We start from the raw sequence: 15,816 nt of genomic DNA on the forward strand, positions 1-15,816 counted from the left end.
GCTTCCCGTTATCGTGCACTGTGCTGGTGATAAAAACAAAGATACCCCAAAATGGGCGGTAAAAAAAGGCGGATTGACACAGATATTAGCCAATGAAAAAACAGGCTTTTTCCCACTGACCAATCAGCTTCTACCATGTCAGGCAATCTGTTCACCGGGTCAATGATGGCTGCTTCCTTGGTGCGATGGCTGAAGAAATTGTATATTTTTTTCTTAATATGCCCTTTATGTGTCCCAGCTTTTTTAAATATAGAGGAGCTGAATGAAATGAAGTATGGCATTCAGATTCTTCCGGATCCCGTTATCTTGGGCCAGGTGAGTGGGCTGTTATTGACGAGCCTGCTAGCTAAGCTAGAATGTTTGCTAGCTAGCTGGGGCTAAAATGTCGTTATTGAAATGCAGGTTCGACTTCACCTTGAGTTATTTTTATTTATTTTGTCTTTGGTCATTTAAAGATGAGTTTTTTTACGTTGATTTTGTTCTTCAGTGACATACAAAGTAATGTTACAGAATAATGTAGACAGCTGTCACTACATACAAATATCAGTCTCCAGACCAGACCTCTATATTCTCTTTCGTGTTTCTTTGAATGTATTTTTGGGGACATTTCGGCTAATTATCAAACACAAGTTGTTAAAAATGTTTCCATAAACGGTCTCTGTCTCTGTCGTGTGTTTAGACTAAGACTGAGGAGGTCATGATGGTGTCCAGTAAGTATAAGCAGCTCTATGAGTGCCGCCTCCCAGTCCAGGCTGTGCGGTTTCATCAAGATCCAGCTTCTGAGCCGGACTCCCAGGGATACACCGGGCCAGATATCCCGGATCTGCTCAAGCCCATGCACCAGGCTCCATGTCTACTGAAGGTGAAGTCTGTTGTTGTTTATGGAAATAGTCTTCCTTGTTGCCTCTTACTTCCATTGAAACTTTGGAAATCCAAAGCGAAGTTGATGGCTTCCTCTCAGACTGACTTCTTTGGCCGATGCTGACGTGTTGTTTGTGCACAACAGTGTACAGAGGTTCTGTAACCCTGCCAGAGTTTGTACCCCTATGTATATGAGACTGTTCAAATATTTTAGACAATATTTATTTATTCCTTGTCTGTTGGCAAATGCATCCACAACTAATGTGTTTCTTATTCTAAATTAGCCAAACAAAGCTCTGATTTAAAGCTGTCGTTTAACAGGTGAAAAGAAAAATCAATCAATCATTGCAAGCATGAAAGAAAAAGCCTCAGCAGCCCCAGAATGAAACACATTGTGGACATCCACCTCCTTTTTACACTTTCTGGCAGAAATAACCACTTTGGCAGAGTGTTGTGTTCTAGACGCTTGGGGGGGGTAGTTGTAAGTCTGATCTATCTCGGTAACCCAACACTCATATATTCATTCTGTTTTTTATGCCATTTTATGTAACCTACTCGTTTACCATCTCCTCCATTCTGCAACCAACATGCAACAACAAAAATACCAACATTTATTTCCATGTATTCCTTAAGTTTTTTTGGTTTATGTCAGCCTCACCTTAGCACAGCATCATAATAATCTCTCCCTCTCTGTCTCTCTCTCTTTCGTGTTTTTTGGTAGTCATAATGCCTGCTTTTAAAATATAGAATATATCCAAATTAAACAAAGCATTATATGATAAATATTGAATCTTGATTTAATAAGATGCTGTTTCTTTCTTCTCTCATGCAGACAAAAGACTGGTGGACGTATGAGTTTTGTTATAGTAAACACATTCGACAATACCATCTTGACGGTGACTCAGTCTTTCTCATTAAATTCCTCACATTTTTATTTAACTTGATGTTTTTTGACTTGAAGTCTTCTATCCACAGACTCAGAAATTAAAGGGGATGTTCTCATTTTGGGCTATTATGACTCTGAGTTTGACTGGAACAACGAAACGGCAAAGGTAACATGAAAAATATGTTTTTCACTGCAAAACAGGAACCAGATAAAAGTTTAGTTTTGTAGCCACCCAGATGCATTTTTTAATAGTGTTTAAATCAAAACCACAACATTCAAATCATATAAAACATTTTTTTAAAAAGGGCATGTTTACGTAGACTTGCCACTTTTTAGAACCCAAGGTGATGTAGTCTGACACCACAGCCCTAAGATAATGCCATGTGGCTTTATGTTGCATGTGCTGGGAATTTAAATTGAATTAACTTATCTTTTATTTAAAGTTGCAGAGTGGAGCACACTTAAAATTAGATCTTAATTAAAAAGAACGCATCAATGAAGAAGAAACTACAACCAGAAAAAAAGAGCAATTGTCTGCATTGCATCAGAAAAAATAAAAGGAAAAAGACCTACAGACTGTGCACTTTACACCAGGATGATGGATACTATGGTTCCATAGTGGCAGTAAACATTTGCAGAGAGACTAAAGTACATTATATTGTTTTATTGCATAAACCATAACGGGGTTTCTGCTTTAAGCTAACAGGAAGTATGTATATTGTTTCAGAATGTCATAAAGAAAAGTTGGAGGACTTAACCCTTTCTTTATCTACCAGGCCTCCAAACAGCACAAACTGAGGCGACACCACAGTCAGACCTATGTCAACGGCTCCAAATGTGACCTGAATGGAAACCCAAGAGAGGCTGAAGTTCGGGTGAGACATTTCAACAGAGCCTTTTTCATGTGTGTTGAGTTTTTACCTTTGTATCTAAGGCTGCATTTTACTGTCTAAACAGCAGACATAGCTGAGTACGAAGCCCTTTTTTTAATGCCGGACTTATGAGGATCCAAAGTGGTTGTATTGGAGTTCTGAAGTGCACAGAAAAGACGGAGCAGCAGTTCATGAATGCCACAGGGTTACATATGCTGTGATCGAAAAGGCAAAGCTGTTACTAGAAAACTGATTGAGGCTCCATTTAGGGCCTGAATTACTATAAAACTGTGCATTCAAAAAGACTGAGTCTGTTAAAGGGGCAACATAGTTTGTTGATTCTTATGCAAAATGGGCATTTTTGGAGGAACATGCAGAAAAACTGGAGTTAAAGCAAACCGATGCAGGGGGGCAAAAAGTATCGTATATCAAATGTAAAACAGGGTGGTGGCAGATGGTTGACGCACAGCTAAACTGGAGGGAATTTGGCTGCAGTCACTGTTTTATCAAAAGATAGCAGAGAGCATCTTTTATCCTCTTGTCAACACTTGGGAAACGCCAAAGAGAAAGATAATGGAGACATACCGTATTTTCCGGACTATAAGTCGCCCTTTTTTTCATAGTTTGGCAAGGGGTGCGACTTATACTCCGCAGGGACTTATATTAGAAATAAATTGAAATAAATACATTGTTAACCCTCCTGTTATGTTCATTTGTGAGGAACAGAGATGATGTTCCTGGTTCAATTTGATGTATGAGGTATGTTAAGTGTTAATAGTATGTTAAGTGACTCAGAGAATCAGCAAACTTTTTTTACAGTAAGATCTTGAAGGCTAAAAACATAATATTCTATTTTCCAATGATTTCATAGATTCAGAAATGCAATAAAAATGACAACTGTTTCTACAAATACAGGATGAAAACAGAGTATTAGTTAGCCAATGATGCTTCATGAAAAGAATAAATAAATAGGTTTGAGAAAGAATTACTGTGAAATTATGAGATAAACAGTCTGCTATGATTGTGTCATTTGAGGTTGTGGAAATTATTAGTTCTTGGTCTCAGAATTTGTCAAATAAAATTCCCGTCAAAATGCGACTTATCTGTGTTTTTTTCTACTTTATAATGCATTTTTGGGCTGGTGCGACTTATACTCCAGAGCGACTTATAGTCCGGAAAATACGGTAAGCTATTGCTTCTGTTGAGCCCACCTTATAGCTCAGACTGTGTTCAGGGTCTGCAAACAGTTTCATGTGCAGAAGCAGCAGCCCATGCTTTGAGTTCCATTGTAATTGGACAATCTGTAGTGCGTGCTAAGTATTATTTCCATGTAATTGTTTGTGCAATCCATTTGCACGTATCGGGATGTAAAAATTCACTTTTCCTTAAGAGTGGGTTCAAAGCTCCATATCTGGGCCACAGTTTTGTGTTTTGATTGGGGATTTAAAAAACTACAACAAAAACTTTTTGCTAATAATCAAGTAACAAGAAGAATCTTTTAGTTGGCTCATAGTAAGCCTGGTGTAATCTAAAACAAAACAAAACAATAGATAATAAATCCTTCTTACTTTTAGCAGAACAATTGTTTGACTTTTTCAGCGATGGCTTTCTGGTACGCAGTAGAGATGCAACGATTCACCTTCACCACGATTTGGTTCAGTGTATCATACAGCTGTGTTTTAATCCAAGAATCGTGGTCATCCCTACCTACTAATGGGTCCTTTAGTGTGCAGTGTCTGGCACATGAAACCATGCTTTCATTCCAAACCTTTATATGTGCCACATAACCCAATTTTGAACTTAAAAACTTAGATAATAAAAAAGGAGAAAATAATGTCTATTCTAAAAGACTTATGATTTTTGTGATGTGGGCTTATTGTAGAGATTCTCTAAAGATTTACAGAAAATGTTGAAAAAACTATTTGTCGTCTGTGTTCTTAACTATGGAAGCACTTTGCGTTTAATGGAAAAAAAAGGAAAGAAACAGTGAATTTCATTCTCATATTTTTAGGAACTACAAACAGACTGGACACTAACCTCTCTGCTGATGAAAACCATAAGATGAGCTGCAATTTAAAGGTGTGAAGCTGCAGAGGCAGGCAGGGACCGTCAATAAAGTACACGCAAACATTAGTTTCTCAGTAACTATCCATAAATAATCCCCAAAATCATCTCAAAAAGTCATTACAGTATTGTTAAAATAAAATCCACAGAGACCTAGAATATTATTCCTCTTTCTCTCAGAGTGAACCAGCATGTTCCAATAATATCAGTTGTGGACGTTGACTCCTGATGTCCTCGCTTTAGGACAGCAACTGTTGTGGTCCTAAAGAAATTAGAGGGAATTCTGAAGTTATTAGAGCAAAAAATCAGAAATAAATTGGTAAAGTTGACCACACCCACAACGTGAGCGTCCAGCTGGCCACACACAGACTTTGGTGCTTTGTGCCACATATTGTCATCAGGATTGACTCACAGACAAAATTAAAACAGTTCATCCCGGTCAATAGGACAACGTCCAACATTTGTCTCTAATGTTTGTGGATAAAGTCAGATGGAAGAACCAAACAGACAGGTGATGGCGACATGAGCACAGGAACAAAACGATTCATGTCTACGACACGGACACATTGTGGCTTTATTACGTTTAATTAGTTAAACGTAATGAAGCCACATTGTGTCAGTTTTCAGATGAGGTTGGAGCCCATTTGCCCGTTTGGAGTTCTTTGCAGTTGTAGTTCTTTAAAATATTAGAACAAAAATCACCTGTTTCTTTGTTTTTGGTGTTTTTTTTCTTGTTTTTAATGCATGAAAAAATCAGCAGTAAGATTGCCCGTTTATCTTTTTTAATTGAATGCAATGCTCTTCCATGCTAAACACACTTGGATATATCTGTACTGTTTTTTTTCAGTTTGTATGTGAGGAGGGCTCAGATGACTACATCGCTCGCGTAGATGAGCCTCAGTCTTGTCGCTATGTGTTGACCATTCACACCAGTCGGACCTGTCAGCATCCGTACCTGCGGCCGCCATCCACAGCCAAACCACAAGGCATCGTGTGCCAGCCGGCACTGAGTGCTCAACAGTACATGGACTACGTCAAGGCTCAAGTCTGTAAGTGGACCTTTGTCTTTGTTGGATTTCTCATTGAAGAATTGAACAAAAAGAGGATCTAGAACTTTTTTTCATTCATTGTTTAAACCTTTTTTTTTATTTTTCCGTCTCTCTGCTCCTTCATCTGATCGATCTTCGTCTGCTTTCCTAGCGGACACAAAGCGCAAAGTAGAGCAGATCTCTGAGGAGCTGAAAAGTCTGGATGAGATGTTAGCCGGCAATGGCGGCGCAGCGGAAACGCTGGACGTGAAAGAGGAGGTTTCACCTGAACTCACCCATGACCCCAACCAGTCTGAAGAAAAAGGTTTGTGTTATAGTACGCGATTGTCATCAAATAACTGTAGAAAGTTTGCACCTACGTGTAACATTTTCTCTTAGGACACTTATGGACACGTGCGTTTGTTTTCTTACAGGTTCTGCTGATGGATCTGAGGCCTCGGAGTTTGACGAAACAGAGTTTTGGGAAGGAGTTAAAAAAACAGAAACCGCCCGGCAACAGGAATCAGAGGTGTTTTGATTTGAAATGGTTTATTTCAAGCAATCAAATAGGAATAATACAAAAAAACCAATACAATCATCAGTTATACATTCGTGCAATAACTAATCAAACTTTGGATAATTAGACGTATTAATAAATATTGTTTGAAAGGGAGTGGAAGGAAGTGAACTTCTATAATCCCACCCCTGTTCTACCGTAAGCATTTTATAACATGATTTATCATTATCCGGTTCATTACTTTTATCAGACAGAATTAAGAATCTTTCAATATCAATAAAGCACATGACAAAGATGAATCACTTAAATTATTTTGTAAAAAATAACTTCTAGAAATCAACATGGCAATGAAGTACCAGTATCCAAATATATGCAGATTATGTTACTTATAAAAGTCATTGATATGATTAAAAGATAATACTATATCAGTAAAATAAACATAGCACTGATTCAGGAATTTTCATGGCAAAATTTGATCAAGTGTCAAAAGTTAAAAATGTGTGCAAAATTATGCTACATTAGGAAAAATCATGAATCAATTTATCAATTTTTTTGGAGCAAGTGAAGTAATATCATTAAAAGTCAATCAATTTAACCATTTTCAATAATTGATTACTCATTTGTTTTATTTTTATTTTTTGTATTTTTATTTATTAGTCAAATATGCATCAAATTACATCTTGAGATGACAAAAGCATACATTTAGTTGAGCATTGTGTAACTACAATTCAGTTCAAAGTGTTATACAGTGTTCCCTTGTTATATCGCGATTCGTCTTTCATGGTCTTATTGTTTCCTTGATTTTGTTCAGTGGAATTTTGCATGCTGCTTCTATGGCTGTGTTCTGCGTCCTGATTGGCTGTTGTGTTTTAGTCTACTCCGTGCCGTGTCTCCTGTATAGAATGCGTTCAGTTTGTCAAATCTACATGAAACCTTTGATCAAGATCTTTGCTTTCATCCAAACTGGACCTTTTTTCCTAGAAAGGTTTGACATTTCTGCGTTTAAACAGAGGAAACTGTTAATGTCTGTCTGAGAAAAGTGTAGTAAGTGTGCAGTGAGGAGTTTTATAGCCGTCAAACATCTGGAAGTCTGCTTTATGGATTTCATCTGTCATGGGTTGTTTATGGAACATAACTCCTGCGATAAACGAGGGAACACTGGAATCTACATCATCCCTTACCTTACCACTTAGGAACTCTGACACTTTTAAGTCTGGAGAAAGATGATGGATCAAAGTTTTTCCCTTCGGTTTGACTGTTTAGGCCACCTAAGGGTGTGGTTGTCCGTTTACCCGAGGCTTTCCCAACCTGAACATGATTCTTCCATCCTGACAGGCAGAAGATGGCGATTATGTCTCACCAGCGGACAATGAAGTCATTGATGAAGACGGTGAAGGTACGTGTCCTTGTCACAGTAAATGAATCCTAATCATACCATGGTCCGGGTGAATACTCTATTCTGATTGGCTGCTGGGTGTACGTTAAAAAGTAATACACCACAGGACGTTCCGGTCACCTAGCTTAAATTCTTTTTAACACTGCGCCGGCTCTTTAAAACAACCTTTTGCTTCATCATTTGGGCAAAAACAAGCTGTAAGAGGTGAACTTTCTCTCTGAACTGATGCTTTATTAGACCCATTGGAGAGATCAGCATATATAAATATATCGCTGAATCTTGAGTGCCGCAGTGGTGCGGCGCGACCTATTTGTTACGCCGCACCAAGTAACAAATAGTCTGCTTTTTGTGAGAAAAGTGATCCAAATTGGAAAAAAAACAGGAATTAAGGACTAAAAACTGGTTAATATTTATTACTTTTGTAAGTGACCATGGTATAAGCGCGTTAAGGGGCCTTCGAAGTGTGCATTATCACTTTTTAACGCACTTTTCGAAAGCAACTGTCCTCCTTTCAGGCTTCCACGGCGTCTGCCTGATAGAGGCCATTTAGGACGACAGTCCTCTCTGTCAAACCATAATGTATGTTTATGTGTGTCACTTCATTTTAGTAGAAAAATTCAACTTCAAAATCATCACAGACCCAGCTGATCTGATGAAGTTTGTCCAGCATCTCAAGGAAAGCAATAGGAAGGTTTGTACTAATTATTTAATATAGCGCCCCCCCCCCCCAACAAAGGTTTTTCTTAGAGTAGAGTTCTCTTTTGATCCTTGTAGATTGTGGAAAGTATTTTTCTTGTTTTGTAGAAAGCAGAAAACCAGGCTAAAAGTCTGGCAGAGAAACCGTCGACAAACGGTGCAACAGAGCAGCTCAGAGAAGAGGAGAAGGATGAAGATGAGCAGCTGCTGCAGGAGTTTGAGGATGAGGTGGCTGACCTGTCTGTGCCATCAGAGAAGATCGACGAGATCAAAGAAGAAATGCAGAAAGAGTTTGACAACATCATAAACGAGGTACAAGGACAAAACAGTTGATGGAAAGATCATATCTAGTCTGGTTTATTTAAGAAACATGTCTAGTAATTGTACACTTTTTTTCACAAGTGGGCTCTGTCTGTCCTGTAGGCACAGCAGGAGTTGGAGACGGAGGGTCTGAAAGGGGAGTTTGATCGCACCCAGGCTACTCAGACACTGGAGACCACGCTGGATAAACTGCTGGATCACCTGGAGGAGAAAGACGCTCCGGAGCAGCAAGCCGTCCAAAGAGCCGGCGAAGCCACCGGAGGCGGCCCCCCCCACTCTCCCAAGCAGCCAGGTGAGCAGTCAGCCGGCCAGTCCAGCCAGAACCACTGCATGTCCATTTGCTTTGTGTCATCTCCTCACGCCGTCCATGAAGAGTCTATGTTTGGAACATCTGTCATCCCAGCAGAGACACACCTAGATTAAAAGGCAGTCTGTGCCATGGTGGTCTTTTCCTTTGCTGCCACTGATGTATACGTTTTGTGGGTGACTTTATGGTGAATAAGTTGAACCAAAAGTGAAATAACTGGAATCCGAACCATCGGATGACATCCCAGTCTCCATCCTGTGACCCTGATTGCAGGTTTGAGGTGAATTGTCTCTTTTGTCCCCCTTTGTCTTGTCACCCCAGACCAAGCAGCTGACGACCACGTTAAGATCAAAATTACTAAATATAAGACAGGCAGCAGCCTTGATGGGGAGTTCAAAGTTCAGGAGATGGGCGAAGGAGACCCGCAGTGGCAGCACATAAAGGACGTGGTTAAAGAACAGCTAGAGAAGGCAGGACTGAAAGCAGAAGGTATGAAGGAGGAGGAGGAGGAGGGCCAACGACTCTCAGGGGCTTTTCCATCTCTTTTCTCATCTTCAAACATACCACTTCATAAACCTTTAAGAAGTCATTTTTAAATGGTGAAAGGAAAAATGAAAGGTGTGTCACTCCATGTCTTTCTTTCTTTCTCATCCTCACTTTTGCCTTTTAACTTTAGAAAGTTTAAATTTGCTTCCAGAATCTTCGTGTTTAACCAACGCCTTCTCTCTCTCTCTCTTTCTCTGTCTCTCTTTTTCTCTTGAAGGTAAAATTGAGGTGAAGATCCTGACGCGGAAGAATGTAGAGGAGGCAGATGATCAGTGGTTGACAGAGGAAGATACAAAGTCCTTCAGGGAGCTGCTCATTAACCTTCTGGTAACTGCAAAACTGTCGTACTTGTACTACAACATTTCTTCCCGGGTTTCGTCTCACACAGCTCCATGTGTTTGCTTAGTTTTCTGTTTGGACTGTAAGTTAAAACCTGTCCAAACTAGAAAGGTTAGAAAACCAACACCAGTTGTGTTGAAATACTTAGACCGTTATCTTTGTGGTGTTCTGTCTGTTCTAAACACAAAGACAAGTCAGGTCTGCTGTATATAAATTGAAAGTGTTAGTTATGCAAATCGGCTGTAAGCAAATATTCCAGAAAAGACTGAGACGGCGTCGCCTTTTCTCCATTGAGTCATCTATTGAAGCTCTGTTAATTAATTAATCAATTACAGTTGACTTTAAAAGAAAAATAATTCACTGTAGCAAAGGTTTACCTTTAATTTAGCTTTTGAGCAACTATTATTTCTTTTATTAAAAAATAAAACAGAAAGTGTCCTGTGATTGGATTAGAATAGTGATGGGAAATGTTTGTGATGGAGAGTTTCTGATTTGTCAGAGTTGAGTTTTGTGGACTTCGGATTTGTGGGATAGGTGGAAAATCTAAAAAAAAAAAAAAAAACTAAACCCAAAAGGTTTTCCTTTTCTGTTGCATTTTTCAGGTGTTTTACTCTGATCCCCTTATGTAGAAACATTCCCAGTGGTCTTTTCTTTATGATTATGGCGTTTTTAGCCGAAATAAAACAACTTTTTTAATCACATTCACCTCTGAGTTGTGAGCAGGGATGGTTGGCACAGACTAACCCCTCCCCACTGTTGCTGTGAAGTCTGTTTACATGCTCTCCAGCTAGCTTACAGCCCCTCACACCCACAACCCAACATTAACAGTGCAACAAAAGTGGAGCAATGGAGGAGCTGTCCAGCCAGATTCCAGCTCAGACAGGGGAAAACAAAGACGTTCATGTTTCTATTGGTCTGACAGTGGATGATCAGAATGGAGCGGAGCAGGAAGACTGTGTCTCGCTGATTGTAGTTTGTACAGAACAACTGATAGCTTTTTCAAGCAGCGTTTATTCATCTGCTCCTGAATCACAAATGATCAGAAATGCAACTTTGAGCTGAATTTTCTTTATGTATGTCCACATTCGTGAGAAAAATGCTGCTGTGAGCATGTTAAAAACACACCCAAAAAATGCATTTTCATTGGAGTAGGTCTTTCAATCACCTCATATATGCGTCAACGGTGATTTTTTTTTTTTCTCAGATAATGGGGGGGGGGGGGGTGTTAAATATTCAAATGCGTCAGGATTAAAAAAGATTTGATCAAAGTATAACTTTTATTTTCATTAGAATGTACGGTTCTGCTTTAACAACGGCATCCACATCTGATCCCTGCTGGACGCTTTCACACACAGAGGAACACATTCAGCTTGGGATCCATGTTCATGCGAACAATTGTAGGTTTCTTCATATTGAACTCTGGCAGTGGTCATGTGACTCTGGATCTGTTGTCGTCCCCCCCCCCCCTCCCACAGACTGGAGGCACTGAGGAAGTTTACAAGGAACAAAAGAGGCAGCAGGAGTTGGAGAACAACTATCGGTTTGTGTGGGGAGAGAATCGGGAGGAATCTCAGTCCTCCAGCACATCATCGGACTCTGACGATATGGACGTATGAGCTCACGCCGTCACCGCCGCTCTTCTGCCGGTCCAGTCATCAGGAGCCCGACGGGGAGAACGTGAAGGTGTCATCACAAATGGGGAGAATCCTCCTGGTTGCTGCTGAATCGAGCCAATGATGACACTTTGCACATTCAGGAAGAGCGTGTGTGTCTTAAGACTGCAATAACCTGATGCCTTCAACAGGCGTCGTTCATGTGTTGCACAGTGTCTGCTGTTCTAGTGCAGTTAAATAAAGCTGTTATTTTCCCTTTCATGGGATTCTGTTTTCATAAATGAGGAAAATAGCAGGCTGATGCATCGTTAGACATTTTCTTGCTTCCCGTTCAGAGGTCGCCAACATGTTTGCCACAGCTGTCTGCAGTTTTGCCATCGATGATCTTTACTGTACAAGTGAGGGACTCAGAAGAGGAGTTGGACTCAATAGAGCATGTGAGGTTGCACAGGAAGCTCCACTTAAATCTATTTTGCTATTTATATGATTTTTTTTTTTTCCTTTTACCTAAAACAGCAGTGGAGCAGAACATTATAAACTAGTTGATTGACATTCCAGCTCTTGACGATTTTGGTTAAAAGTTTAAATTCACTTCAGACATGCTTTTATTTGTGCACAAGATGAAAAGATTCAGGGAAAATGAAAGTCTTTTTTTGTTCCAATAAAAAAACGCTGGAAGGCCTATTTAAGTCTGTTTTGAACATGAACATTTAATTGATTTAGCACAGAAAAACAAACCTGCAATGCTCATAAAACCCTTCAAACATGAACGTAAAGGGCTGATTTTGTACACGGCCACCTGGACTTCTGTATTTACATGAGTTTTAGCTCAGTATGTTCCTGAATCTTGTTTGTTTTTTATGTTTGCACTGCTTACATGATAATGAAGCTGTTTGAGTAAACGTGCTTACAATTTCTGCCTCTGTCCTTCATGGAAAACGCATTGACAGTAACTATGTTTACTATTTCATTTAGATTTAGCTCTTTATTATACAATGCACATGTAAAAACAGTGAGTTCTTTTTAAGCACAGCTAATTCTATTTTGATTATTTTTGTCATCCCAAACTGCAAAGAACATTACGCCATGGTAAAGACTACTGCATTAGTTGTCTGTAGTAAGATTCAGTGTTGGAACTCGGCTGTTCCAGCAAACAGCTGGGTTGTTCCAGCGACGATCTAGGAAGAAGGAAGGACGAGTGCAAACATAAAGACTTTACTGGAAACCACACAGGTTTCATAAACTTAAAAATACACTTTACTTCTTATCTGTTCTTGTTTGTCTTATAAATATGATCTAGAAACAATAAATTAGAGGTTATACTCAGTCAGATGACATCAGCAACAAATTCTGCTATTGAACCCCAGCTTTTATTAAAATTGGAGTAGCACCAGAATCACAGGCGAATCACCACTTAAACTGTGTTATTTAGTTATTTATTTTAAACATAAAAACAATAGATAAATCATATACACTCGCCGACAAAAATAGTCAATCGATTTCATTTTATGAATGAAAAGAAGAAAAAAAGACTCAATTTAACAGAACTTAAGGAAAAAAAACATTTTAAAAAGGAGATGGGCAGAAGCTGAAGCTAAATAAATTTCTCTAGCTAAAATCCTTTTTAAACTTGTCACTAAGGACGTGAGAAACATCTGAAAACGTATCTCTGGTGCAGCAGACATCTCAGTTAGTTTGCAGATGAAAACAATGCTGGTTTGGTCTCAGCTGTTAAGAACCTCTCCGTTCAAAATGCATTTGCATCATCTCAGGTTCTTGTTCCTAATATAAAGATCCCAAAAAAGTGGTTCAGGAGATGTGGTTAGAAAAGGATCAATGAAAAATATTAGTAATATGACAGAACTCTTGTAACACTTGGGTTATTTCTTCAATGCAATTTTTGGGGTTTTCATGTTGGGATATAAATCTGGGTTAAACTAACTTTATGGGTTATAGTGGTTTCATTTTAACCCACGTTTTTGTTTATTTTTCCTGCGTTCTTCCCCCTGAGTTAAATTACCCGGGAAAAAGTTGGTCCCTTTTAACCTCAGGCTGGGTCAAAAACAACCAACCTTGAGTCATTTCTAACTGGAGTTTTTGCTGTGAAGAAATGATGTTACACTTGGGATTCAGAATTACATTCCTAATTAGATTTTGGTTAGATATTTATTTAAAAAAAGAAAACAAAGAGTGAAAAACATTTTGGTTCAAAGTTGGAATTGTGTTTGTCTGAGTGGAAATCTTTATTTGAATAAAACATTTGTCTATAGGGAGGAAGGGTTGTACAAATAACAGGTTTAACAGGATATGTTAAGCCGCTAAGCAGGACCTGAAAAAACTGGAATTTCACCTGGACTCGTAAAACAGTCGGTGTTGTTGACACAAAGCTGCACAGTGGAGCAGTGGATAGTGTTCTTGCCCCACAGCAAGAAGACCCCCAGATGAAGCCCCAGCTGGGGGACCCCACCATCTTCCTCCCACCATTCCAAAAACACGTTTCATAGGTAAATTAGGTATGCACGGGTTTGGGATCAGTGACCCTAAAGGGGAGAAAAATGGTTTATAAGATGATTATTTTAAAAAATTAAGATGTGTTTAGTTTAAAAAACCAAAGGTTTATTAGTGAGGTAATGAGGAAAACGGTGCATCAGGTCTGTAGCTGAATTTCTTCAAGTGGAGGACAGTGCAGTTAATTTCTGACTAATTTTCTGAACCCCATGTCAGCGCATAACAAATAATAATAAAGAAAAAAGAGACCTTTAAGTATGACATCTCAGCCAATGCCTCACATTTATAAAACTAAAAAAAAAACAGCTGTTACAATAAAGTGAGACTTAAAGGTTTTCATTGAATGTAAATAAATAAACTAAACGACTGCAGCTTTGACTTAATTTAATTTTTTGGAATGCCTTCATGTCAGTCACCAGCTCACAGTTTTTTAGACTCATCTGCTCTTTTAAACAGAAAAAAATGTATATATATGGAGTATTCTTTTTTTAATATATATTATCAATGTTAAGCAGATGGTTGAGTAACTATTAAAATACATTTAAATCCACCTTTAATGCCAACATTCAGTCTGAATTTGAGGGGGGTTATTTCACCCGCTGAACATTCTTCAGTGTTTTTTCCCTCTTAATAGAACAGATTGTTTAAACAAAACATCATTTAGATTTTCATGAATTACAATCACTATATAGTAGAAAGATTCTGTCAATCTATTAGGCAAGATTTCCCCCAAATTTAATAAATTTAATCAAATTAAATGAATAAAATTTGTCTCTTTTTTACTTTATTTTTAAGGCTTTTGATATATTTTAGCTCATGGAATAATTTGTAGAAAATGTCATTATTATTATCTTTAAATAGTTGTTAAAGTAAATGTGTTTATTATGTAAAACTCTTACAAATATGAATGGATCAGAACATAGCAGTAAACAAAGAATCCATTGAAAGAGTAAGGTCACACAAGGACATATGATCAGGGAAATATCTTATAAAATTACACATAGAAAATAAATATTCAAATTAAAATACATTATCTTGTTTTGGAAATTGTATAAGTGTTCTTTAATTGTATAAGTGTGTTTATGTTGTTGTAAATAAAAAAACAAAACCCCCCTCTCACCCTCCGCGGGTGGTTTCTCCTCCAAGCTCTGGTCCTCTAACTGAGGCCTGGGAGCTTGAGGGTCCTGCAGTATCTTAGCTGTTCCTAGCACTGCGCTCTTCTGGACTGAGAGGTCTGAGGTCTTTCCAGGTATCTGTTGTAGCCACTCCTCCAGCTTGGGGGTTACTGCCCCGAGTGCTCCAATTACCACAGGCACCACTGTCACCTTCACTTTCCAGGCTTTCTGCAGTTCTTCTCCCTGGTAGTCCCTGGTATTTCTCCAGTTTCTCATGTTCCTTCTTCCTGATGTTCCCAGTGCTTGGCACTGCCACATCCACCACAACAGCTTTCCTTTTCCAAAAAGTGGGAATATTTTCAAAAAATTACATTTGTGAATAAAAGTTTTTGCAGATATATTACAAGGTTATTAATAACAAATTTAGCTTTTTTTTCTCCTATTCTCCTATTTTTAAACCAAATCTATTAATTTCCTAATTTAAAGGTGGACAATACATGTCATTACAAGTTAACTAGTGCTGAAAATCAAATAAGAAAGGTTTGGATTAGTCACATAAATAAAAAAGCTGCTGATCTGTTTCTGCAGAAATGTGTTTCTATGGAAGACAATCCGTAGACGGAGAAATGACAAGTTAAGATTTTTATGTAATTTTTTGTCTTTGGAATAGGAAAATAAATGTATTATTTCAAAACAAAATTAACTGTTATTTCTAAACATATATGCTCTCTTAAGTTTTTCTTTTTC

The 15,816-nt window shown here is 38.4% G+C and overlaps 1 protein-coding gene across 3 annotated transcripts; it reads left to right on the forward strand.

Annotated features, from left to right (window-relative positions):
• Positions 1–126: 126 nt before the first annotated feature.
• os9 (OS9, endoplasmic reticulum lectin) lies at positions 127–12,363 on the forward strand. Of its 3 annotated transcripts, none has more exons than XM_011474678.3 (15): positions 127–315; positions 680–862; positions 1,694–1,757; positions 1,837–1,913; positions 2,524–2,622; positions 5,531–5,732; positions 5,884–6,036; positions 6,146–6,240; positions 7,564–7,624; positions 8,233–8,315; positions 8,429–8,632; positions 8,744–8,933; positions 9,270–9,437; positions 9,712–9,821; positions 11,309–12,363. In XM_011474678.3, exons 1-15 carry the CDS (start codon positions 136–138, stop codon positions 11,447–11,449), a joined length of 2,010 nt encoding a protein of 669 aa, XP_011472980.3. In that variant the 5' UTR covers positions 127–135; the 3' UTR covers positions 11,450–12,363. The 3 variants fall into 3 exon arrangements, with proteins under 3 accessions (XP_011472980.3, XP_011472981.3, XP_020558708.2); XM_011474679.3 differs by having other exon boundaries at positions 8,236–8,315; XM_020703049.2 differs by lacking the exon at positions 9,270–9,437.
• The last annotated feature ends 3,453 nt before the right edge of the window (positions 12,364–15,816 follow it).

The sequence above is a fragment of the Oryzias latipes genome, chromosome 5, assembly GCF_002234675.1.
Source record: "Oryzias latipes chromosome 5, ASM223467v1".
Taxonomy (NCBI): domain Eukaryota; kingdom Metazoa; phylum Chordata; class Actinopteri; order Beloniformes; family Adrianichthyidae; genus Oryzias; species Oryzias latipes.